Raw genomic sequence first — 26232 nt, 5'->3', positions numbered from 1 at the left:
TTTTTTCTTAATCGAGAACACGTCAAGAATTTCACAAAAGTAAATGTTTCATGATAAATACGGTCATTTAAAAATGAAATGTTCATAAGTACTATAACAAGCACTCATGAATAATATTTTTATTCAAGGAAAAATATTAGCATAAGGAAGACATTTTGGTTTTACATGTCTCTTGATTTGAAATTATGGATACTCCAGATTCATATAGTTTTAGAAATGCATAATGTCCTGAATATCACACATTCAAATTTGATTGGTAAAATGAAAAGAGACTACCACGTTTCATATCAATCATCTAACACTGTCTATTCTAAATCACAGAATAAAAAAAGAAAGAAAAAACTCCAGTGGATTTTATAAAAGAAACAATGCACTTAAATTGTTTCCACTTGGCTTTTACAACTGTATGACTCCAAGGTTTCAATTATTTGCATTGCAAATATTATTCAATAGTACACACAAAAGTGAGTTTACACAGTTTGATAGGAACCTAGGTATATAATATTTTTTTCTCAGAGAACATAGAATTTTGAAGTTTTAATGTAATGAGTAGTTTTTCTAGTTTAGAAAGTGAAAAGAGATTAAGCCACAACCTATTCGAAACATAAAAAAGGAATAAAGTAAGTAAAAAGTGTGAATTCTCAAAACTTTAAATCATTTTCCTTTAGAATACGTATTCTTCAATAAATTTCTGCCAATAAATCTAATTATTGTTCCCAAATTCCCAGCAGTTTAATGGATCTGATTTAATAATGGTTGTAATTATACCCAAGAGGGAAAAGAGAGCTGCTTACATTTTGGAATCATTCCACTTCTTGCTGACTGAAAGCAATTTACATTTTGCTGCCCTACAACCTAAAATAGATGTTATATCCTAAAGTTTTCTGTTAAATTCCATAAACATTTATCAAATGATTAGTGTTCAAGGTAATATTTGTAAACATTATTTATAGTTTTTTCATTCTGTTGTACACATCTTGAAAAAAATGTAATAATTAGATCACAGGCTTCCTCCATGTTGCTATTACAAATTACTGTTATGCTATTTTCTACCATGTGCTATTTCATCAAAATTTCTAAAGAACATTTTTACTTTTATTAACATTTTCTCTTTTCTTGTTAAACATTTAACACGTTTGTTCATATATTTTCTTGATTTGCTTTGTGCATTAGCAAGAGGTAGGCCCAATTTCAGTATATATGATGACTAAAGTTACTCACTAATATGGATTTCACAGGTTGTAATTATAGCTGAAAACAAAAAGGCAAAGTATTCACCTTTGTAATTTTTTAACATGTAGTCTGAGCCAAGTGCCCTTGCAAGAATTATGCTAGTTATTTTACATGAAATTTCAGGTATTTTGCATGAAATTTCATACTTTTCCTACCACTTATACATCATGATATATGCTTCTATTCTCAATTCAGTCCTGGCATAACCAGCAAAAAGAAAATGAATTTGAGGATACAAATACAAATAAATACATTTTTTCTTTTAATTTCCAGATGGAAATGTTTCTTAATGGTTTTCATTTTGCACACAAAAACAACAAGATCCTGTCTGAAGACACAGCAGGAAATATACATGGTTCTACATAAACATGATGGTTAGAAAGGTGAGAAAAACAATAATTATGGACCAGTCAAGTGTATAAAACCAGGTTTTCCAATATGGTTCCAGATGATGTAAATTTTTGATACAGCAGATCCAATGAAGCTGTGAGAAAAATACATATAAGGTGATGGGGAAAGGAAAGTAAATGAACAGAGGTCCCTGCCAAGTACCAGTCTAGTGGTTTAGAATATGCACTGAGGTTTAGTTAGCTGTTTAATGCTTGGACTGGCTCAGGGCTCTCCTATGTGAAGCTAACTCTGAAAGTTTTGGAATTTTTTGCCAACCAGCTAAGCCTTGGTGCCAACTTTCCCTTGATTCTGGTTACACTTGCCCAAGGGTTCAGATCTGTAAAAGACAGCAGTCTTAATCAGTTCATTTTGGGAGCTTGTATCCCTGAAGAGTCTCAGCCAGAATCACTCTGAGACAATTTAGCATCAGTTTTCATCAAATAAACCTTAAGAGTATTATTTGGGTCGGTTATTAAAAGATCATCTTCTAGGGTGGTGCAGTGGTTAGGAATCCGTCTGCCAGTGCAGGGGACACGGGTTCGATCCCTGGGCCGGGAAGATCCCACATGCCGCAGAGCAACAAAGACTGTGCACCACAACTACTGAGCCTGTGCTCTAGAGCCCACGAGTCACAACTACTGAAGTCCACGTGCCTAGAGCCCAGCTCTGCAACAAGAGAGGCTGCTGCAACGAGAAGCCCACACACCACAACAAAGAGTAGACCCTGCTTGCTGCAACTAGAGAAAGCCCGTAGGCAGCAACGAAAACCCAACGCAGCCATAAATAAATAAATAAATAAATAAATAAATAAATAAATATTTTTTTTAAAAGATCATCTTCTACAACCTGGTGCCTTAATGAGCTTTCCAGTCATTTGAGTCAATAGAATATTCTACAGACTAATATGTCTATTGACCACTGGTGTCTATAGAGAATAGAAATAAAAGGCAGGTATGTCCATGTCAATTAGACATGTGTCAGTGTAGTGAGGCTTTGCAATTGCATTCTTTCACACTACAAGAGCTTTTTATTTCTTTAGGATATTAGAATTAAATATTCCCCACCCAGCATCTTCCCCCATTTGTCTTTGATGACATTTTTCGGTTATGGAAGACATGCCTTCCAAAATGCACAGTTTCTTTAAGTTTATAACTCTAATGAAGAAATTCACAATCTTCTGCCACCTGGTTTCTTGTGTGAGTGCTACCATTTATCACATTGAAAGCCAGAACTCCGTGGAAGACAAGCAGGTCCGTAATATACATGTGGAAACTTCTTTTTGGCAGCTTCAGCCTTTCAAACAGCCAAAGGCAATTGTAATATAGTGTTGGTGCTAATGTAGATTCATCCTTATACCATCCAATCCTGTTATCAGTTTGTTAATATCTTCCTGTCTGTACCATTCATTTTCTTTCTAATCTGGAAGGTCCAATAGTTGCACTGATTGTTTAATAGCCTTTGAGATTTCTTTTTCCATATAGTGGATCCTACCATCACCCCAGTCCTAAGGTCCTTTTCAGACAGCAGTTGAGACATATCTGAAAGAAGTTTTTCATAGATAGTAATTTCAATTCAGAGTCTTCATAAGAACTGCAGCTCTCTCTAATGGAGATCTTGAAAATAGATGTGGTAAAATTCTGGCTGTGTTTAAGTCCAAAGAAAAGGGCCAGAGAGTTCTACAGATGCCAATAGGAACATTAATTCTGAAAAACTACAAAGTGCTAGTTTCCTGGCTCTCTTATTTCCCTCAGCTTTTCTCTCACAAACCTAAGGTTCTCTTTTCTTTTTACTATCTTTCTTGTACATACCCTTTTGCTAGTGCCACAGCTGATTATGGTACAATGGAATTATTATTACTATTATTATTATTGTGGTAAAAAGTACATAGGATGAAATTTATTCTCAGTGAACATTTAGATGCACAGTACAGTACTGTTAACTATGTGCACATCGTTGCATCATTGCAGATTTCTAGGGAAGCTTTCGTATTTTCCTAAAAGCACTGTCACTTCTTTACCAAAATCAAAGTTCATAAGTAAAGGAAACTAAAGAATTGTACTATTATTTCAAATAGGTATGCACCTTAACACATGGAATTTTATATCACATGATTCGCATTTACCCTCTTCTCAAATTTCATAAATATAAACAACACATCTTACATTCTTAAATCCCAAAAGGATATCAAATTAATTCTATGTGTTTAAAAAAGGGGCCGGTATTGCGAGAAGGAAATTTACAGTAAAAGTGACGTGAATGGACTATTCATTTGTATGGCCACTAATTCTGTAGGGCAACTGATCATAAATTAAACGCCTGACATTCAGTAATAGATGATTATATCTGACATAATGAAGTTATAATGGAAGGTGTTCGCATACTGCTTGACTATTAAGTGCCCATTTATTGTCCCTGCACCAGGTGTGATAGTGATAGGCTATACAAATCATCCAGAAGAAATGTCAAAATAGGCTCCTTTGCTGATAAAGCACCACACATGTTTATTAATATAGCAGCTTGTCTTAGAACTGGTCCATCTGCTCATTCAAAACAAATCTTCTTCCTATAAATATTTCAATGTTAAGAGCATGACCACTAGTAATAGCTTTAAAGTAATAGGAATGGAAAGAGAAGAGAAGAAAAAGGAAAATAGCTGGAGCTTTAATAAAATATTATCCTCTTTCTTTTACCTTAGATACGTTTAACAGAAGAGGTGGCTTTTAATGCAGCATTTGCCTTAGATTAGTGCTGCCTAAGTGTAGGCCATCGGAAATGGTCCAGGCTCCAGCAGCTGCTGGTGCCAGGTGGGAAATGGCAAATTTCACCAATGTTTTCAAAGTACACATTTCAGTAAAGTGCAAAATGAAGTACTCAATTAAAAAATTCTCCAGAGCATTAATTCATATGCATTTAAACTTATCAGAAAATATTTTAGCTGGACAGATTTTATAAAGAAAAATAAAACCACATTTTTTTGGGGGGACGTCTAAAATTCTGAGGATTTGCTTCTAAAAACTCATGTTCTATAAGATATCAACATCATGTTTTTATATATAAAAACAGGGAAACAGAAGCAAAATTTGAATGTTTATCCCCCCCCTTTTTTTAACTTTAAGAAATCAGAATCACAAGGCTAAGATATTTTCCATCTGGTATTCCAGGTTTTATGTGCTTGCAGTGCAGCCTGTAAGCTCTATGTTCCATCTTCAAGAATGGTTTTATCTAACAAAAAAACAAGTATGCCCTGAGGTACCCTTCTCAAATGAACACACACATTTGAAATGAAGACGTACAATTGTTCAAAAGAGTGAAACAAAGGAAAGGCATGGACCATTTGGTGACCAGAGGTGGTTTTCACTTTATAGCCTTGCCTTCATTTATTCATTCATTAAAATCTAAATAAAGTCTGGCAGGCATGCCTTTCAGGTTCCAGGAAAGAACTTTATCAGATTTAGTATCACATAAATCCACTAGTCATACCCTTCTAAATAAATTACATCTTAGAATAACTAACCACCTGGTGACCAAAGGGCCAATTCGATTACTTGTAAAAGGCTAAAGGTCTCAGACACCCCTGAAATTATTTCTCACATCTCCCATAGACAGAAAGGATACGAGTTCCAATCATATTTCATGTTACATGTATTTTCAAAAAATTAATAATGGGTTATCTTTAGTTTGAACATGAATTTCCCTTGTCTTTTAGGACAGTATCAATATTCACCCAAATTATTCAAATTAGAAATGTAGGAATTTTTTTCCAGTATAGCCAATCAACCACGTCCTATTATGCTTTAACTGCATATATGAATGTTGATAGTCCATTACATCTTCTGTATTCCCACTGCTACTGTTTTAAAGTTTGTGCTCCCAAGAATCCTTTCTTGAAATAACCTACTAATTGTCTTTATTCCCAATCCATCCTAAACAGAGTAGCCAACATTTCTATGCAAAATAGTGGTATTAATGCTTTCTATACCCTAAGTCCTTTGTGGTTTTTATAGGATACACTGAATTGCTAGGTTTAGTACACAAAGATCTGCTATAATCTCAGCTACAAACCCTTTTGCCAGCTTCTTTTTCTAATTTCACGTTATACCAATTGGATCCTGAAGCCTTTCGCAGTTCCAGAGGCAATGCAGACCAATCTGACCAACAGGTTAATAGCCTAGCGATCACCAGCCAAGAGTCTAAGACTATTCTTGCTTTAACAGGGTCAATATTCAGTGTACCCAGCCTGAGCCCAGCAAATGCAGTGTTTTCATGGGTTATCTGTTAGCAGTTAAGGCCCTTCTTCCCTCCAGGAACTGTAACCCCCAGGTATTTGTTGGAATCCAGGGATGTGCTTTCTCAGGTCCTATCAATACTTCTAAAGGGCTCCACACTTAGTCCCACAGACAGTTGCCAAATTTTTCTCCTACTTCTGGATCAGAGAAGACATTACTCAAAGGTCAGTAATGTGGAAAGAAGGAAAGAGAATCTTCAAAAAAATTTAAGGAGGGAATTCTCTAAATGAAAATTAAATAAAGGCCACACCAATATGAATGGATTTACCTCTTTCTATGCCATTTTCCACCCTGTAGCTAGAGTCAGAACTGGAAATAATTGCTGGACCCAGAGCTATAACTAACAAAGAGAAAAGTGCTTCTTAGTATTGAGGGAGCGAAATGTCTCTTAGTGTGAAGGCAATGCTGTTTGAGGTGTTATGGGATGAATAATACTCAAAGTCAATGCTTCTTGTACAGAAAAATATGCCTTTTAGAACTAAGAAAACAAGATTCTCACTTCCTCATTCTCATGATACATCGGTTGTACCTAATAGTCTCAACCCCTACCATTCAGGTATAAAAGATGAATCTGGAGAAAAGAGATCTTATCTGATCTCAGGCAATTGACTCTAAAAGAAAAAGATATTTTAAATTTTAAGAATTTATTATACATTTTAACTTTATCATATCTATCTTCTAAATATATCGTCCAGTAAGAATTGTTACGTTAAAGAAGGTACTCCTGAGTGGCGTGTGTGTGTGTATGCATGTGCTGTGTGGGTACACCAAAAAATTGGAACCTTATAGCCATGAGTATTCAGCAGGAAGGGATGCATGTGATTGCTATATTTGGAGGTCAAGCCGACTCCTTCTTCACCCCATCCCAGGCTCTGGTGGTGGCAGTTAATACAACTATCTGCCAGCTGTCTGCTCCTGGCATTATTTTGAGTATAGAAGTATAAAATTATTTTCTGGTGATTAAATAAATAACCATTTTGGGGAGAGAATACTGAAAAACACAGGATTAAACACCTCTTTTGAGGGAAACAGTAAGACATTTTATGAAAAGAATAAAAGGTAACAGTGACAATAGAACAAAGATATTCTATTTTATAGAAAAAGAGAAGAGACACACAAAAAACTTACCTGTCACTGGGTAGTAAATAGTACATAAGTGTTCAAACTACTTGTATCATATTGTGTTCTAGAGATAAATAATGGAAATGGTGAGAATTAAAAAAAAATACTGTACTGTGGATGGTCAGATCTCCCATTGCTGCCAACAATATGTTTCATTATTAAATACTTGCTATAGCATGTAGTTTTAGAAACTAAGCCACAGTTCCTTTTGTATAAATGAAAAACTGCCATACCAGATTTTATAGATGCCTGGGTTTGAATCCTGATTCCAATACTTAATTCTTGTCTGACATTTATGAAGTTGAAGAAAACTCTCTATGTCTCAGTTTTTTCATTCACAAAGTTGCAATAATAATACTACCTGACTCATGGGATTCGGGAAATCAATGAAATAATAATCCATGTCAAGTACTTAGGATAGAGCTTGGCACAAATGTTAAGTATAAATATTAAGTGTTCATACCATGTCAACTCAAAAAGGTGGTATCTACTGTAATATCCTGAGGAACAGTATGTTCGGCTTTCTTTGGGAATTGGGAAAGAGGGAATCATACGGATAATTTTTAGTTTGAATATATGACAAGGTTAATTTGCATAATCAATGTTAGCTTATTATTATTATTGACTAGCAATATCTCACTGTAAAGTTGTGACATTTAGAAAATACTAAATATTTCCTCCCTGAACAAGATAAAGCAGCTCTACTTTCATTTATCTGAATGAGACTAAAACCAAAATAAGACAAAGAGAAGTAAGTACTGGAACCTACTGGCAGCAGTCTTAGGAGAGCTGGGCCATTGAGAAATTCTAGGAGGGGGCACAGAAAGCTGGGAGTGGTTGGGAGGTGTGTGAAGTTTAGAGAACTGAACCTGATCATAGCTTCTTGGAGATATCCTAATCCCGGAGACTTTCCCTTGCCTTGAACAACAGCTCCAATGGGGGAACCATCATATTCAACGGTCATTAGCATTGGATTTGCCATTAGGCACATGAACCTGAAGGAGAATGTTCAGATTACAACAGTATCAAGCTTTTACTTAATATCCTTTGAATAGTAAGAATATCGTTCCATCAGCCAATGGGGAAGGAGAATTTAAATAAGCTCCCTTCTCATTCAGGCTCACTAAGCTAACACCAAGACAACTTAACTAGGAACCTAATGTGATAAACTACCAAATCACACTACTCTCTGGAATAATTATTCTCAACACATGAATTATCTTCCACAAGGGGCCTGCAGGAGTGTGCTAAACTATTTCAAATGATAAATATTGGCTTTTCAACAATAATTTATACTTGGAAAGTATGTTACAATTTACAAAACCCTCCTACTTATTCCTAACAATATTGAACACAAAGGTACATTTTACCATTGAGTTTAGAATTTAACCTGAATTTAATTCAACACAAATTGGAGTACTACTTCATAGTATTATAGTAGTATGCTTGATGTGAGAAATAGAATCATGATGACCAGTAAGTCTGAATGAAAAAAGTGATAAGATCCTTGTAAGACTAAATGAGACAATATGTATAAAATATTTTTTCCTGTGTCTGACACAAGATAGATACTTAATGAATGGGAGTGGTGTTTACCATTAATAATAACAAACTGTATTCCCTGCCTCTATTTTGCAGGTGTTCACAGGTATTCTTTAAACACAGCAAAAAAATGTTTAGCATTTGCAAGTGTAGCAAAAGGGTGTTTATTTAACATGGTCAAAGCACTCTGTTATATGCAAGTTTAATTTTTATTCCCTTGGGTTAAGGGTTAATAAAGCCAGGGAATTATGTTCTACCATATAATATCTGCTAACCAGGTAAGTTAGAAAAACACCATCATAGCACATTAAAGAACAAGCCTGGAGACCCCTCAGTAAGAATGCCAGATGTCTTGTTACTATTTTATGCATATTTTAATCAATATCAAATGCTTTCCTAAAAAATAAATTTATTTATTTATTTATTTATTGGCTGCATTGGGTCTTCGTTGCTGCACATGGGCTTTCTCTAGCTGTGGAGAGTGGGGGCTACTTTTCACTGTGGTGCGCAGGCTCCTCATTGTGGTGGCTACTCTTGTTGTGAAGCATGGGCTCTAGGTGCACGGGCTTCAGTAATTGTGGCATACTGGCTCAACAGTTGTGGTTCATGGGCTCTAGAGCTCAGGCTAAATAGTTGTGGCACATGGGCTTAGCTGCTCCTTGGCATGTGGGATCTTCCTAGAGCAGGGATCAAACCCATATCTCCTGCATTGGCAGGCAGATTCTTAACCACTGCGCCACCTAGGAAGTCCCATCAAATGTTTTTATATTCACTAAATAATATCGTGTGTTAATGTCACGAATTTGTGGTGCTAAATCTTTGGGCTATAGTCTATTTTTAATATATGTGCACCAAGAAGGACCATCTGTTTATTTTGAATTTAAAAAAATATTTTCACTGTGTAGATTTGCTGAATGTAATTTAGTTTGCACATGAAACTTAATGGCTGGCATTATTCTAGTTCATTGATTATCTGCCAATGGAACCATGTTTATGTTACTCATTTCATTATAGAAAAAAAAGTTAAAAAAAAAGATGCAATTTTTCAAATGTGCCCAAATATTTTAGATTTTTCTCAGAGTATAAATTGTACCTGTTAACAATTAGCAACTGTATAAATTATTATTTAGTATTAGGCTTCTGATCAAATATAAGATCCTACCTAAAGAAAGGCTATACACAATACTATACAAAATAAATACAATACTGTTTTCACCAGCTTTATTACTAGTGGTTTACCATATAGGAAGGTGGAATGTATCTGGTAACTGTCACATTTTTATGTAGCAGAATATTCAAAATATCATCCTTAGTAATAAAATGGAGAACATTTTTCAGAAGTTAATGTCTTTTCTTGGTTATTGACAGGAACTTATCTAAATTGAATTGCTAGTGATGTGGTGAAGAATTCATAGGTAGGGTTCTATCACTGACTGCTAAGGCTGTCAATAAATTGTATAGAAAATCAATGAAACAAAACCAAATTAAAAATAAAATAACAGAGTTTCAATTGAAAAGTGTGCCTCAGTTGGTATATTTGAGTATCAATAGTCACTTCTGCTTAGGATTCTGATTCAGCTTCCAAAATAAATTCCCACCCAAACAACTTCATTGAGTGATTCTGCCTGTAACAGAGTCATGATTTTGGGGTAGAGTATTTTGTGAGTGGTTAGGAAACAAAATAAAGGTTAGGGAGAGAGGATCCTTAGTGAGGACATGTGACCTTCAGAACTGCAACTTCTAATAAGTCCTGCTAAAATTTCCATTGCGCTTATTTACAAATCTGCTACAAAAAATTACCAAAGTAGACTGTCATTTTCAATTATAATATACAAAATTGGGAAATATGTCTGAAAAGCATCGAGAACTTATTTGCATACAGAAATATATAATCAATCCCATTAAGTTAAGTACAAAATGGTAACAAACTTGTTTTAATAATGAAAGGTTTACAAATAATAGTGCTTTTAGATGAAGCTATTTTTTTTAAAGTCCTGATTAATGAGACGTATGGCGAGAAAAATTACTATAACGGTGAATGCTGATTCAGGATCTTATTTTTATCAAGTAGTTTATAGTTAGGGCTGTGACTATTTTTCTGTTTATAGTGGCAGCTCTGGTTAATTACCTTGTAATGTATTGTGACATTAATGCACTAGTAAACTATTGGAATTTATACCCTTATTCAGTAATAAAATCTGTAAATTGAAGAATGCATGTAAAGTTATCACAGGCATAAATTCTGTGACCAAATGCCACGTATGATCACATTAGATTAAACAACAGAATCTCTCAGATTTACTCATCAGTGGGTAAGCGCCACTGATCTATACTTCAGCTATTTTGAAATATAGATTTCAACATTTTATGCAAGGTTATTTGGTAACTTGTTACTGCATTTTCCATATGGTACCAAAAGCATGTTGGTCACAATTAAAATACACAATACCAAAGAAGAAATATATTATGACAAAAATATACATCAATTTCACAAAATATGTTTTCTCTAAAAAATGAGACAAAAGTGAAAGAAATCAAGAGAATTGAAAGGAGGTAGTATGGTGACATGTGGATTAAAACCAAAATGATTCATAGGTTATATACAGAACTTAAGGGGATGAAAAAGAAATAAAAATGTAACATATATATATTTTTGAAAAATAATTACATAATTATTTTTTAAAATAGAGGTTTAAAAACAATTCCAAAGTTATCAATAGTTAGTTCACTATCTCAAATACTCAAAACATAATCACTAAAACAAAAAGTACCAAGTAATCCAAAACATTTGAGATAAGAACAGAATAAAATGGCAAAGTATCTGAAGCAATCTGATATGTAATTATATGTTAGATAATTCATACCCTCTGCTGAAAAATTCCCTGTGCTAATACTGATAACTATACTAATACATTTTAAACATTGTTTTGTATTGCTCTCTTGATGAATATCGAAATGCTTAAGTATGATTTTCCTATGAAAATACAGTCATGTCTGTAAAATACACAGGGAACTAATATATAAAGCAATAATTCCTAAAACAGGAACATGCATGTCCACTAGTGGAAACTGGTACAGGGAGAGAAAGTAAGAGACTACAGAGAACCATAGGTCAGTGGGGTAAGGGGAATATTAAGACATAGCTCTGATTGTCTCAATATGTATAAACTTATGTTAGAAAAATAGAAAAAGAAAAGCTAACATAGTTCATGTGGTTTTTCAGGTAGTTCAAAGGATATTGCTACATAATCAAACAAAAAATTATTAGAGATAGAATTCCAAATTATTGAAAGAACCTAATTTATCTTATTGTATAAATTAAATTAAAAATCTATAATATACATGACAGCTTTTCTCTCTATGTATGGATATAGATAATGTACAGGTCATTTGTGTAATTTGATTGCATATAAATATCAAAAATGTATAGTATGATTAAAAATAGCAAATGAAGATGAGGGGTGATAGTTGAAAGGAAATACTTTGTGGTTCCAAAGTAATGATATTGCCAATTCTATACCATTTCCAAAATTTGTTTTAAATTAAATATTAGATAGTTTTAAGAAAAAAAAAAAAGCACAAGATCTTCTGCAATGTTATTTATACAAACCTCTTTATTTATCTAATTAAATATTCTTTTTTGGGGGGGCTGGTTACAGGACTATGGCACATGAGATAATGACCATAACTACAATTGCATTAATCACAGAATAGATTAGGAGGGTCTCTGGGTCAATGCATGTAGAGGAAATGTAAGAACTAGAAGCTATCAAGACAATCCTCCTAAGGTAGAGAGCACAATTTGAGGCAGATACAAAGGCAGAGATCACTCTTGGATTCTAGTAACTCATTCTTCACCATGTCAATACCATCACTACTTTTTCTAAGATGATGACACTTTAAAGCGAAGCTCTTAATAATGCCTACTTGCCTACTAACTCTTCAGGGTCTAGTTTACGTCAATTTATTTGCCAGGAACTTGATGCTGTTTCACTAAATAATCCTTAAAAATTTGCCAGGGTGGTATTACTATCCTTGTTTTATAGATGATAGACAGAAGCTGCCTCAGCTCTTGCAGGTCTGCCTGGCTCCAAGGCCCAGTCTCTTCCCATATGTCACAACAGCAAACCCAAATGTATATATCGATAGTAATAGCCACATATTATCTAGGGCTTACCAGATGCCAGACTCTGTTCTATATTATCCCTAATCCTTACAAAGACACCGTGGAGTTCTTATTTCTGAACTCCTGTGTAGTACTTGAGGTCTAGACCTCCCAAGTTTAAGTTTATTGCCTCTAAATCCCATCATTTTATCACTCAATTTTTGTCTTTTCATTCTAAATTTATTTTACTCTTTATTTGCCTACCTACAGTAGGTTGAAATGGCTCAAATTCCTCTTCTTCCTGCATCCATGGTCCTTTGGATTGTGGTTCCTCCATCAAGAGATGGAGTTCATTTCTTAAGTCTAGGGCTGGCTATGTGACTGGCTTTGGCCAGTGAGACATAACAAGCATGACACAAGCAGAATGTTGAAAAACACCTGAACTTTGGGACTTTCCAACTTATTTCTGGGAATCCTGTCATTATGGGAATGAGCTGGTGCTAGCCCGCTGGACGATGAGAGGCATCATCCCAGATGACATCAAGGTGACTACCAAACATGTGAATGAGTTTCCTCCCCTGAAAATACAATGAGCGTGCTAACTACTAAGCATCCAGCCTCAGTCAAGTCAGCATACAGGCGATTCAACTAATTTTGAGAACTATAAAAATGTTTCCTGTTTTAAGCCACTAACTTTTGGAGTAGATTATTATACCATCATACCCATGACTTTACAGTACTTTTCCCAAATCATACTAAGATCATGTCTGAAGAACTGAATTATATTAAAGTCATCAACTTGTATAAATAGGTCTCCATCTTTGGTGGGAATGACATTCTACTAAGAATTAACATGTCTAAAACAAGGCATCCATTTAAATTCATCTCTTCCTTACGATGAAAAATTACGTCATAAGCATCCAAGTAGTGAATCAGTATAGAAACCTTAGAGAATTTCTCTTCTTTTCCCTGTATCTGTTCAGCCAATGCCATGTCTCTTCAAAACACTTCTCAGACCCTACCCTGCCAATGCACTCCTAACCAATGTCCCAATCATCTTTTACCTGGATTACCAAAACAGCCTCCCTCTGTCAATCTTTCATCATCTACACTGACTTCAGAGATATTTTTCTCATATTAAGAACAGATCCTTTTATGATGTAACCCCAATAACTTAGGAAAATTTTTTAAAAAATTAAAAATGTTTGATGATTTTTTCCAGAATGAAATACAAACTCCTCAGCATGTGATACAGAATACTTCACAATCTCCCTCATTACATCTTCCCAGTCTCTTCCTCTAAAACTGCTCCCATTTTATTGTGCACTCAGCACATTTCATTAAAAATATCACAACTTTCAAATATCCATATTTTGGTTCATTCTGCTTCCTCTTTGTGAGGTTTCCTTATTGTCCTTGCTCAGTTTTCTTCTTAAAAAATGAGGATGCATCCTTCATGATCTAAGTTGTCACCTTTACTTTCAGTCACTTAGACAGAAATCATTGTATGAGTTCCTATTATGCACCAAGCACAGACCAGTGACTGGAGGAGAAATAATAATTATGACACTCTTTGCCCTCAAGGACCTCACAGAAGAGAAAGGGAAACATTCACACTGAAAAATAAAATGCAATGTTTTAGGTATAATAACTGAGGCAAGCACAGGGGATATTTGGAAGAGAAAGGCATGCACTTTAGCTCCTGCCTAGTACATAGGGAAGGCTTAACAGGGAAACTGAAATTACAGCAGAGCACTGAAACACCGGTAGAAACTTAGTGGGTAGAAAAGAAAAGGTAAGAACTTCTGGCAGAGGAAACAGAGTGTATAGAAAACATGCTCATAAAAGTCAAATCTAATGGCTTTTATTGCATACTACTGCAAATTTAAGAAAATATACTGTATTGTTTTAAAATGAAAAAATTAACCTTAGGATATTTGGTATTTATAAAATTAAAAGTTGTGTCTATTATTACATCAGTTTGTACATTATAAAACATTTAAAAATCATTAATTTTTAAAAGTAGAAAGATAAATTCTATATTTAGATTATGAGATAAATATTACTTTTAACACCTATTTTGTATGACTAAGTTATTTTAAAAATCTTTAAACAGATGGCATTAATTTAAATGCATAATTTTAATTTATACATTTCAAAACTAAATTATATTAATAATAAAATGACTGTTTAAAATAATAAGATATGATATAACTTTGCAAGGATATAAATCTGTCAATATGACTTAGATTAAGACACCTTAATTTATTAAAAAAAAAAAAAAAGGATAGGAGAAGAAGAAAATTCCAACAAAAAAAAGTAACAATTATCTGGTAACCTCTAAATCTAGGTTGGTTTTCAACTAGTCTTCCACTGTGGATTGCCATTTCTTATTTGGTTTACAAACATTTCTCAAAACAATATTTCACATCTTAGTTTATAAATAAGACATTTTTCCTGTAATCATATTCCTTACACACCATTTTTTTAAATAGGCACTGCATTGTAAGATACATATTTATAGCAATCTTTAACTGTCTTCATCAAAGAATAAATAGAATTTATTTTTCCTTCAATAAATAAAAAAAAAAAAGAAAACAACAACTCACCTCTAACAGGGGGTCTTTCTAGCTCAGAGTCAAGGTGAATTGGTGGGGAGATGTATGATACCTGTCCATGATGTGCCTGTCCTGTGGACCCAAAAATAAATGTTAAGACATTATAATTATGTCTTTTTACCTTTTTATTTTTTGGTTTTATGATGTCACACATCTCTCTTTGCACTGAATTAATAACCATTATGGAGTGCAGACAGACCTATCCAAACATCAACCAATTAAATCAGTCCTTCTTAAGCCATCTAATTTTGTTGTTGTTGTTGTTAAATCACAAGTTCATTGTGGAGTGACAGTTTAAAAAACACAATAAAAATGATTGACAACAAAAATGAGATGCAAAAACTGAAAACAAAGACATAAAATACACACCCCATTTTTCATTGTTACACAGACATTAAGTACTCTATCAATTTGCCTTAGGTGTTTCTAAACATTTACTCTTAATCATTGCACTTATTTCACTGCAGATCACTAATAAACAGTCTGCAAACTGGCATCCATGTCAGATAATATTTTGAATAGCAATTATTTAGATAACTTTACAACTTTAATTTATACTTTATTTCTATGATTACTTTGCTTTAAAATTTTTAACTTATTATTTGAATAGAAAACTACTCCTACTTGCTTAATGTATTTGATGAAAAAATAATAACTAACCACAATATAAAGAGCAGGTAGACAGATTCATTCTCTGTTTCTTGTAAAGCATTCTGCCAGCTCAAATACATATTTGTAATACATTTTCTGTCTTATGAGTTAAAGTGTTAAAGTTGATTTGAAGGCCCAGGAAAAAATTGCTAGCTTAAAAACAAGAGAATTTTATAATGCTTAAAGTAGCTTTAGCTTGTATACTGATAATCCAGTAAGCAATTAGGATTTTTAAGGCAAGAAAGCATAATTATAGAGTTCAATTTCTAAAGCTACTTTATATAAAAAAGGCTTGAGTACAAGTAGAGAACCCACCACTTTCCTTCTACAATGGGAATATGCAGTTATATTTTATACATTTACTATAGCAATTTACAGGGTTGTTAATCTCTTTTCCTAAACAAGGAAAGTTAATGATACATAGATTATGATAACAGTTAGAGTAACCTTCCTGTTTCAAGTAATATTCGACTTGTAATAAACTCTGCTGATTCCTCTTATGAGGCACATTTCAAATAATTAATATGGCTCCCTGTTGATAGTAGCTGCTGTTGCTCCCAGCATTTTTCTAGCTAACAGCAGACACAGTGGAGAGGCTGTAATATACAGAGCCCCTCATAGTGGTAACTAAGAATATTGTGCATTCACTGCCCATCTTTCAGTGGATTACTAAAAGCACTATTATAAAAGAAACAATAGTGACTGTGCACTGTTAGCAGTCCATGTGTAATATAGCTTATTAAAAACTTCAGATTACCTTAATTATAAAAACACCTGATGTTTACCTATGTTGCATACTTGGTTGCAAAAACACTTTTATTTTTAAGGTCCCGTGACATTACAAATGAATCGGTTTGAAACTTTATTGATCATGAAAATGAAAATAAGAATCTTTCACTTTATATTGGTTCAAAATAACCTCAGCATATAAAATAGTATTGATTTCATGTCAAACCAAGGAACATGGCTTTTACTACAGATAATAATAACCACTATGTATTCATCTATACATCATCTTCTTTTATGTAACCAATATCACTATAAGGATTTAAAGGTAGGTACTACATTAGTACACACACATTTTTAAATCAAAGATACAAGCAGAGAAGCTTAACTAACATGCAGATAGTAAAGAGCAAGGCCAGTAGCATTTTGACTTCAAATTTCACATGTTTTCATCTATATCATAATATTTTTCTCAAAGAAGGTATACTAAACCTGGAAATAATGGGTATAGATTTTATTCTGACAAGTAACTGCTTTTGGAACTGTCACCTCTGCATTCACAATGAAGTAAACAGTGCCTTTAAATGCCACATTTGCCTCTGTTCTTGGGATAAGCATGTAACCTCAGGAGTACTCAACACGGATACTTTATTCTGAACCTGGTTTGCCATAATTTCCATTCTCTCTCCGAGGAGAAATCTAGCAAACTGCAGCATGCAGTATGGCAGGGAAAGTCACAGTGTTAGGCACTGACTGGGACTCCAAGCCTTAGAGAAAGGTGAGAAATGCAGTAGTGGATTCCAACCTGGTCACTGAAATTTCTGATCTACAGAATAAAAACTAGAAATTATGGAGGTTGTTGTTGATTGATTACTCAAATTCTTAAAACGATTCCTGCCACACTTTAGATCAGTGGTATTCACACATTTATCTCCACAAAAACACACAAAAGGTAATAAAACCTAGTTTATTATTAAAAAGTATTAGGCGATACTTCTACCTAAGGATAACTAACTAATAGATAATAAATCTAAGGCAACAATTCTCAGGGCAGAAATCTATCACCATCAGCGAGGACATATGGGAACATGGGGAGAGGGCTGTGCATAGTTCGAAAAAAAAGTCAGTGTCTCTCAAAGTCCCACCCCCCTCATTAAGAATTACCAAAAAAGAGTCTGGCCAAGCTGGTAGAGTAGGGAGACCTTGAGCTCACCTCCTCCCATGGGCACACCAAAATTACAACTATTTACAGAGCAACTATTGATGACAAAGACTGGAACCTAGCAGAAAAGCTCTTCTACACGTAAAGATATAAAGAAGGAACCACAAGGAGATGGGTAGATGAGGTGGAATCCTGATATAGTCAAGAGCCATACCCCTGGATGGCTGGCCCACAAGGGGAAGGATAATTACAATTGCAGGGGTTCTTGCCAAGGAGTGAGAGGTCTGAGTCCCACATTAGGCTCCCCACCCTGGGGGTCTTGTACCAGGAAGACAAACCCCCAGAACATTTAGTTTTGAAGGCCAGCGGGACTTATTGTCCAGAGAGCCAGAGGGCTGTGGGAAATAGAGACTGACACACACAAAATTTCACACACTCCAAGACCCAAGGCAAATGCAGTAATTTGAAAGGAGGCTGGGCCAAACCCACCAGTTGATCTTGGAGAACCTCCAGAAGAGGCAGAAGGCAACTGAAGCTCACCATGGAGATAAAGACACTGGTGGCAGCCATTTTGGGGAGCTCATTCTTCCATGTGGACACTGGTACTGGTAAGTGACATTTTGGAATCTTCCTTCTAGCCTATTAGCACTGGAACCTGGCCCTGCCCACCAGCCTGTTTGTACCAGTACCAGGATGCATCAGAACATATAACTAACTGGGTGGGGCTGCCTTAAGACACCCTGAGCCTACCACTGCCTCAGAACATAGCCCTGTCCAACAGAGGGCCCAGGATCTGGGCCTACATACCAGCGCACAGGCACTAGACCTGGGACCCCCAGGTCTCGGCAGCAAGAGATGCTGGGTCCCAGCCCTGCCCATCAATAGGCAGATACCAGTCCCAAGACCACCACAGCCCTGCAGCCTACCTTGTCACGACCCAGCCAACCCACCAGCACACCAGCACCAGCCCTAGGATCACTGGGCCCTGGCCCTGCCCACCAGCACCACAACGCCAGCTTTGTGACACCTTGGGCTCCTTAGCCAGTGGCCCAGGATCCAACCCCACCCACCAGTGGGCTGATACTAGATCTGTGAACCCCAGTTCTGAAATCACCCACCCCAGAACCTGGTTTTGCCCATCAGGGGTCAGTATTAGCCCCAGGACCCTGTGGCATTCTGCAGTGAGCAGTCTCATGATCTGACCCTGCCAACCAGCAGCTGGCAGCCTCCACACAAGGCAGGGTCTAACAACCAACTGGACCAGGGGCCAGCCACACCTACCAGACCACACACAGTGGTCAGCTCTCCATAACAGAAGGATTCATGCAGCCCACAAAGGGGGCACCCCCCAGGATATAGTTCTGATGACCAGAGGGAAGTGTACTGCTGGGATGCATAGGACATATCCTACAAAAGGCCACTTCCCCAAGGTTGGGAAATATAACCAACCTACCAGATACATGGAAATAAAAACAGCAAAGTAGGCCAAATGATATGACAGAGGAACATGTTCCAATGGAAGGAATAAGATAAAATCTCAGAAGAAGAACTTAGTGAAGTAGAAATAGGCAATCTACCTGAGAAAGAGTTTAAGGTAATGATTATAAAGATAATCAAAGAACTCAGGGGAAGAATGGATGAACATAGCGAGAAGTTTAACAAAGGGTTAGAAGGTATAAAGAAGAACTAAACAGACCTAAAGAACACAATAACTGAAATAAAAAATAAACTATAAGGAATCAACAGATTAGATGATACAGAAGAACAGATCAGTGAGCTGGAAGTTATAGTAATGGAAATCACCAAAGCTGAACAGAAAAAAATAGAAAGAAATGAAGACACTTTAAGAGGCCTCTAAGACAACTTCAAGCGTACTAACATTCTTGTCACAGGATTCTCAGAAGGAGAAGAGAGCGAGAAAGGGACAGAGAGCATATTTGAAGACATAATAGCTGAAAACTTCCCTAACCTGGGAAAGAAAACAGACATCCAGGTACAGGAAGCACAGAGACTCTCAAACAGGATCCACTGAAAGAGGATCACACCAAGATACATTGTAATTGAAATGACAAAAATTAAAAATTAAGAGAGAATATTAAGAATTAAAGCAAAATAGTAGTAATAATAATAAACTCCAATTAAAACCACAAATAACTTCCATAAATATTTCTCTTGGACTTTAAGGTGAATAATGTTCAATGAAAAAATGCAATCAGCTCAAAAAGAGCACAGGGAGGTAAAAAGCATGACAAACACCTGTTTTTCAAGATATGACACATTTTCCACCACAACTGACTGTCCTATACTAGTCTCACCTGGTACTTGTAACTACAGGTTTGTATATCTAAACATGTAATGTGCTGCTTTTATTTTTGCCCTTACTTTTCCAAATTAAAAAAAGATACATATCTGCTTATTTTTTCTTCTAAATTTTATTGCATTTTTTTCAAAATTTTAAAGCAAAAAATCATATTGAGATTTTATTACAATTACATTAATTCTATAAATCAATTTGGAGAATAATTATTTTAAATAGCTTGCCTTCATATATTTTAAATGGATTACTTTTTGTTTGAATTGCTTTTTAATAAGTAGGAAGAAATTATTTTTTGAAGTTTTCTATATTTTAGTTATAAAAATATTTCATTGTGTAAGTATTCTGTTTTCCCCATTTTGAATAAAATTTCTAAATTTTCTTGATGACTTTCATTTAATTTTTTTGACCTTTATGGTTGTTATTATTAGCTGTTGAGTCTACCTTACTAGCTCCTTAGAGCTAGACACACTGAACATTTTGGTTATGTTCTGTCATCTTTGTTTCTTGTAAGAAATATATTCCCAGGTTAAGATTTATCTATATACTCTTGCTTTAATTATTTTGTGCTGCAGAATTTAAATTTTAAAGACTGAATTTATAGGGCATGCATTTAAGGGGACAGACTTTCCTGGTGCTGCTACTCATCTGTTGTTTTATCTTTAAATCCCTACAAAGTAATGACCAAAGGAATAAGAATTGCTTAATGACAGATTTCATAAAAGAATTACAAAGAATTAAAAGGGAGGAGAATAAAAAGCTTCTTCATTCATGCTTAGGAGTCTAGAAGAATAATAGCAGTAGGGTAATGGGTGGTAGCTTATGAATTAGATTTTATTCAATTTTTAGTTTAGGTAAATGATACATTTGTATGAAGATGTCATATATATGCATTTACATATATACATGTATGTACATACATATGTGTATATATGTATACATTTATATGAAATATATATGCTGATATGTAATTTATGTATCATACAATTCACCATTTCAAATATACAATTCAATGTTTTTAGTATATTTATAGATTTGTGCAACCACTACCACAATCAATTTGAGACCATTTTTATCACTATTAAAAGGAATTTGAAGCCTATGAGCAGTCATTCCCCATTTCCTCCCAACCTACCCCAGTCCTGGGCAACCACTCATCTACTTTCCATCTCTATAGATTTACCTGTTCTGGACATTTCACATAATTGGAATCATACAAATATATAGCCTTTTGTGATCAGCTTTCTTCATTCAATTTAGTTTTTCAAGGCTCATCCATATGATAGCATGAATCAGTACTTAATTCCTTTATGCTACCAAATCATATTCCATTGTCAAAACATACCACATTTTTTGTATCCATTAATCAGTTGATGGACTTGGGGGGTAATTCCACTTTTTGACTATTATGAGTAATTCTGCTGTGAACCTTCACAAGTTTTTATGTAGACATAATAGAAGGGAAAAAAATCACCTGGCAAAAGAAACGAAAACAAAGAAAGAACAGCTCACATTCTGAAATGAAAATGTGTGAACTATCCAGTGTTAGGTATGCCAAAGATGTAGAAAATTTAAGGATGCTGGTGAGTAGAACCCGAAAGTCATTATGGATTTTGGAAAAGCCATTATTTTTCTATTTTCAATAACGTTTTCAGCTTTCATTTAATTTCTACCTCATTGAGGAATTCTGTGCAATTTCTACTAAAGTTCAAATGTAGAAAAGACTTGACCAGCACTAGGTACAGGAAAAGGGTTTTTCCCCCCTCTTTCTACTGTCAATACTTTACTTGCACATCAGAGTACAGAAGTACATTTTTAGAGGGAGAAAGACATTTGATAGCTTGTAGTCCCAAACCTACATTTTAGAATAAGGAAATTGATGTCTTGATAAATTGGTGACTCAAAAGTCAAATCACGGTGGTGGTCGTCAAGAGTGATGTCAGAGGACAGTAAGAAAGGGGCTGCAGCTAGTCTGCAGAAAACTGCCCTCTACCGTCTCTTACCTCTGAAGCCTTACTTAGCAAGCCATTATTTTCAAGGTGTGTGGGGCATGTCTCAGGTTATTGAGACATTAAAAGGGCTGAAAACTATTTATTTATAAAAATATGTCATTTTTTTCCCATTTGGCTATGTCTATAAACTAAAGGCAGCTTAGCATAACAGGTGGGATCATGCCCAGGAAACAGAACTGTCTGTGTTGGTATTTGGACTCTGCCACTTCTTAGCCATAGAATTATTAACCATATAAGTTATTAGCCAGTAACTGTCAAACTGTTCAGCTTCTATGTGCCTCGATTTCCTCATTCGTAAAATGGGGATTATAACGGCACTGACCTTATAATGTTTTGAAAATTAGATAAATTTATACATATGTAGCAATTAGAACAGTGTTTAGTACACAGCAAAGTACTATTAAAATAAATTCATTCTTTCATTCATTAATGCATCAAACAATATTAATTGACTGCCTAATATGTGACAGGCGTCTTCTTAGGTGGTTGGCATATATCACACAACAAAATAAATGATAATCCACACTTTATGAAGGGGAAGACGGACAGTAAGCGTTGAACACAGTAAATTATTATATGTGTGAGATGTTGAGGGTAATGGAAACAAACTAGAACATGCTAAAGGGGATCTGAAGTGGGAGGGGCAGGTTGCAATTTTAAATAGAGTGATTGGGAAGGCCTCATTTAATCTCTATGAAGGGTTCAAGAAAAGGCAAGAGATGTTATCTGACTTTTATAGGAAATTGTAAAAAGATAAAAGTATAGATGAGAACCCAAATCTAATTCTAGGAATTAAGAATGTAAGAACAAAATGTGCTGGTATCCGATGATTTTGCTTAACACATTTATTTCAAATTTTACACATATTCATAGATATGTTAATAATGACACAATGACCAATGAGTAAAAGAAAACATAAATAAAATACAGTGATATGTAATTGGGGAAATGCACACAGCTTTGTTCGTAAAGTAAAAACACATTTTACTACCATAAAGTCTCCATTGGTTTCTCCAGTTATCTTTCAACTCACATTTTCCTCATTTTCTATATAGTGCTGTAAACAAGTTTAATAGTTTATGTATGGCCCTCTAGGCAGATTTTATGCCTTCTTTTTGCTCGTTTGCTTTAAACTTTCAACTTCTGATCTTAATTATTTCCTCTAGAGATATGACATTTCCCCTTCTTCACAAACAATAAAATATATCTCTCATTTTTGATCATGCAGTTTTTAATGATATTATCATTTTCCTTTTACAAGCTTTAGAATGATAGCAAGTTACATCTCTGCATTTCTCTGCTGTACTATAGTAATGATTCCATGTAGAATGTAGGAACCTATACTAAACTACATTTAAGGACGACATATAGGATTTTTCTAAGTTTTTCAAATACTCTGAAAGTAGACGGGCCTCTTCAAAAAAAAAAAGTTTAATTTTTTGTTGAAAATAATCTTAGCAACTGATAAAAAAAATACCAGAGGTCAGTGTGTTGTTTGTGCTAATGGAAAACTGGGTGTGCCTAGCAATACAAGAGCTTGTATTTCTGTCTTTAAATCCCAGTCTGACTATAACCATCTGGCATTCAAAAAGTCAGCTTTCAGGTGCAGATATAAAAACCAATCAACAGTAATCATCAAAGAAAAGAGTTGTGAAGTTGCCAATTTAATACCTATCTTTTCACTCTGGTTTCCTTTTCCCCTTTCATCTTATTACTCACACTTATTCTCAGTGACTTTAGTAAAATATGAGGTAGCAGAGAAACAACTACATGCTTGACTTATTGAGGATATAAAGTCATTGATGGAGGCCCAAAGGTCACTGATGGGCTTCTCCCCAGTGTATATTACTTGCCACAAAGAAAACAAATGGAGCAATTTGAAGCAAAGGTAACATTCTTGTTTTTTTCGTGTGTGTGTGTGTGTGTGTGTGTGTGTGTGTGTGTGTGTGTGTGTGGTGCATCCAGCAACTATTTCTTCAATACCCACTCCCACTCTGTGACCAGTATTAACAATACCATATAAACAAGGTAATAAAATGCTCCAATGAGAGACTTCAGCTTTACCTGCAGGGTTAAGAAATTGCAGTGAAGTATGATATGTACCTCGACAGAGGTGAGAGAAAAGAGCGCAACAATAGTATGAACTAAGGTAAGTGAAGTGAGGGAAGAACAGTACCTGAAGAAAGATGAGACGGAGGCAACAGCAAGTAGTAATCTAGTGAAAGAGTATGGCGGGCACGGGGAATCAGAAAGAATGGTATGAGGGGATGCCTGCTGGTCAGATAAGTGAGAGGGCTAGGAGACAGGGACCCGTAAAGGAGGGCGGGCAGAAAAGATGATTAAAAACAATTTAAAAAATTCAAAAATGTACAAAAATGGAAAGGATGAAGGATGCACGTGAAGGGGACAGAATACACCACTCCAAAGCATGCCACTCTGGCATATTGACTATTTTGAATTAAAGGTACTTGAGAAACAAATGGTACAAGAGAGACACTCTGACCCTTTTTGTCTCCCTGAAAGCAGGAAATAAATCTCCCATGTGAAAGGTATCCTCTCTGCACTAGAAAGACAGAAGGCCTCATTATCCCAGATAGGGAACTGAGAAAACTGCATAAACAAGTCTTGTTACTTCTTCACTAATTTAATACCCCAAGTCCAAACCCCTTTGTCTTACAATAGTCAATTCTTCGGGTCATATTTTCTGGGGGCTCCAGTACAAACAAAATCAAACTGTTTTTCTCTTGCTAATCTTTATGTCAATTTAATTATTAGACCAGCCAAAGAACTTAGAAGGGGAAAAGGGACAAGTTTTCCATCTCTATACATGTTTACCACCCAGCTTCAACAATGGTCAATTCCGGGCCTATGTTTCACCGTTCTCCTCCCATGACTCTTTCCCCGTCCCAGAATATGGGGAAGCAAATCCCAAGCATTACATAATTTCATCTGTAAATTATTTGAGTATGTGTCTATAAAATATGAGTTCTTTAAAAACAACCACAATACCGTTATGATACCTAAAAATTAAGAAGATACACTGTGAAATGAATTTCATGTAAAATTCAATGAAGCAATTGTCAGGAAGAAATCAGCCAGTCTGAAAGAAATGAAACCTGTTGGCTTGCAAAATGCCTCATTGGTCCTAGGATTGACATTGTGCTGGACTGAGGAATATTTTATATAGATGATGAATTTCAGGTGCTTACAGATATAGAGGTGAATCTATTTTATAAAAACCAAACAAATGCTTTCCATTCTTTTACAAGCGTAAAAAACAGACTTGGTAGTTAAAATGAAAAATACTGAATTTTGGAAGCATCATTTCAAAATTATTCCTTGAAGTCTCAAAAACCTACTGTAGCAAGCATTACAAAAATAAACTAGAAGCAGAATAGAAAAAGAAAAATAAATCAGCGCATTCATCTTTCCTCAATTTCTAGTTTTTATAATCCTTCAAAAATAAACAAGAGTGGACACTTTGGAAACTGAAGATCATATTAATAAAAATGGTTATTTTCTAATTTTCTAAAAGACTAATACTAAGAAGCACCATGTGAGGGAAATATTGCTTCCCATTTTAAAAATGCAGTAACTAAAGCTTTATAAGGTTAAGTGGGTTTTCAAAGGTTACACAACAGTGTGTGGGGGAATCAGGTTTCAAGTCCAGAGACCATGTTCTCACTATATAGCTTACTGCCTCCACATCCTATAAATATACCTACGGGGGTGGGGAGAGGCAAATATACTAAATTTCTGAAACATTAGAAATTTTTAGTTCTCTTTTTCCAGGCTAACCTAAAACTAGGTGTTTACATTACTAAAAGACTAACTCACAGAGCAATCAGGATTCTAAAATTACTTTTCTCAAACAATGAGCAAAACATTATGTTCTACTTAACAATAGGTTAATTATATTAGCCTTCGCCTGGCTTTTTTTTTCTTTTATTTTAATGGAGGTCTTGAAAATGGTAGGGCTCAGTAATACAGATCTCCTTGAATCGCTGTGATTCCTAAAGCTGGGGAAAAGAACAAAGGCCGTTGAAGCAGTCCTCCTTCCCACACGCACTC

At 35.0% G+C, this 26232-nt stretch overlaps 1 protein-coding gene across 3 annotated transcripts in view; it reads right to left on the bottom strand.

The window, feature by feature from the left end:
* Positions 1 to 26232, bottom strand: part of ADGRL3 (adhesion G protein-coupled receptor L3) — a 415454-nt gene that overhangs the window by 209835 nt on the left and 179387 nt on the right. For all 3 annotated transcript variants that reach the window (XM_057727606.1, XM_057727608.1, XM_057727607.1), the window contains exon 4: positions 15288 to 15368. In XM_057727606.1, coding sequence (XP_057583589.1) covers positions 15288 to 15368 — 81 coding nt within the window. The remainder of the gene's footprint in view (positions 1 to 15287; positions 15369 to 26232) is intronic.

The sequence above is a fragment of the Hippopotamus amphibius genome, chromosome 3 (genome assembly GCF_030028045.1).
Source record: "Hippopotamus amphibius kiboko isolate mHipAmp2 chromosome 3, mHipAmp2.hap2, whole genome shotgun sequence".
Taxonomy (NCBI): Eukaryota; Metazoa; Chordata; class Mammalia; order Artiodactyla; family Hippopotamidae; genus Hippopotamus; species Hippopotamus amphibius.
This window is presented reverse-complemented; position numbering and strand designations above follow the sequence as displayed.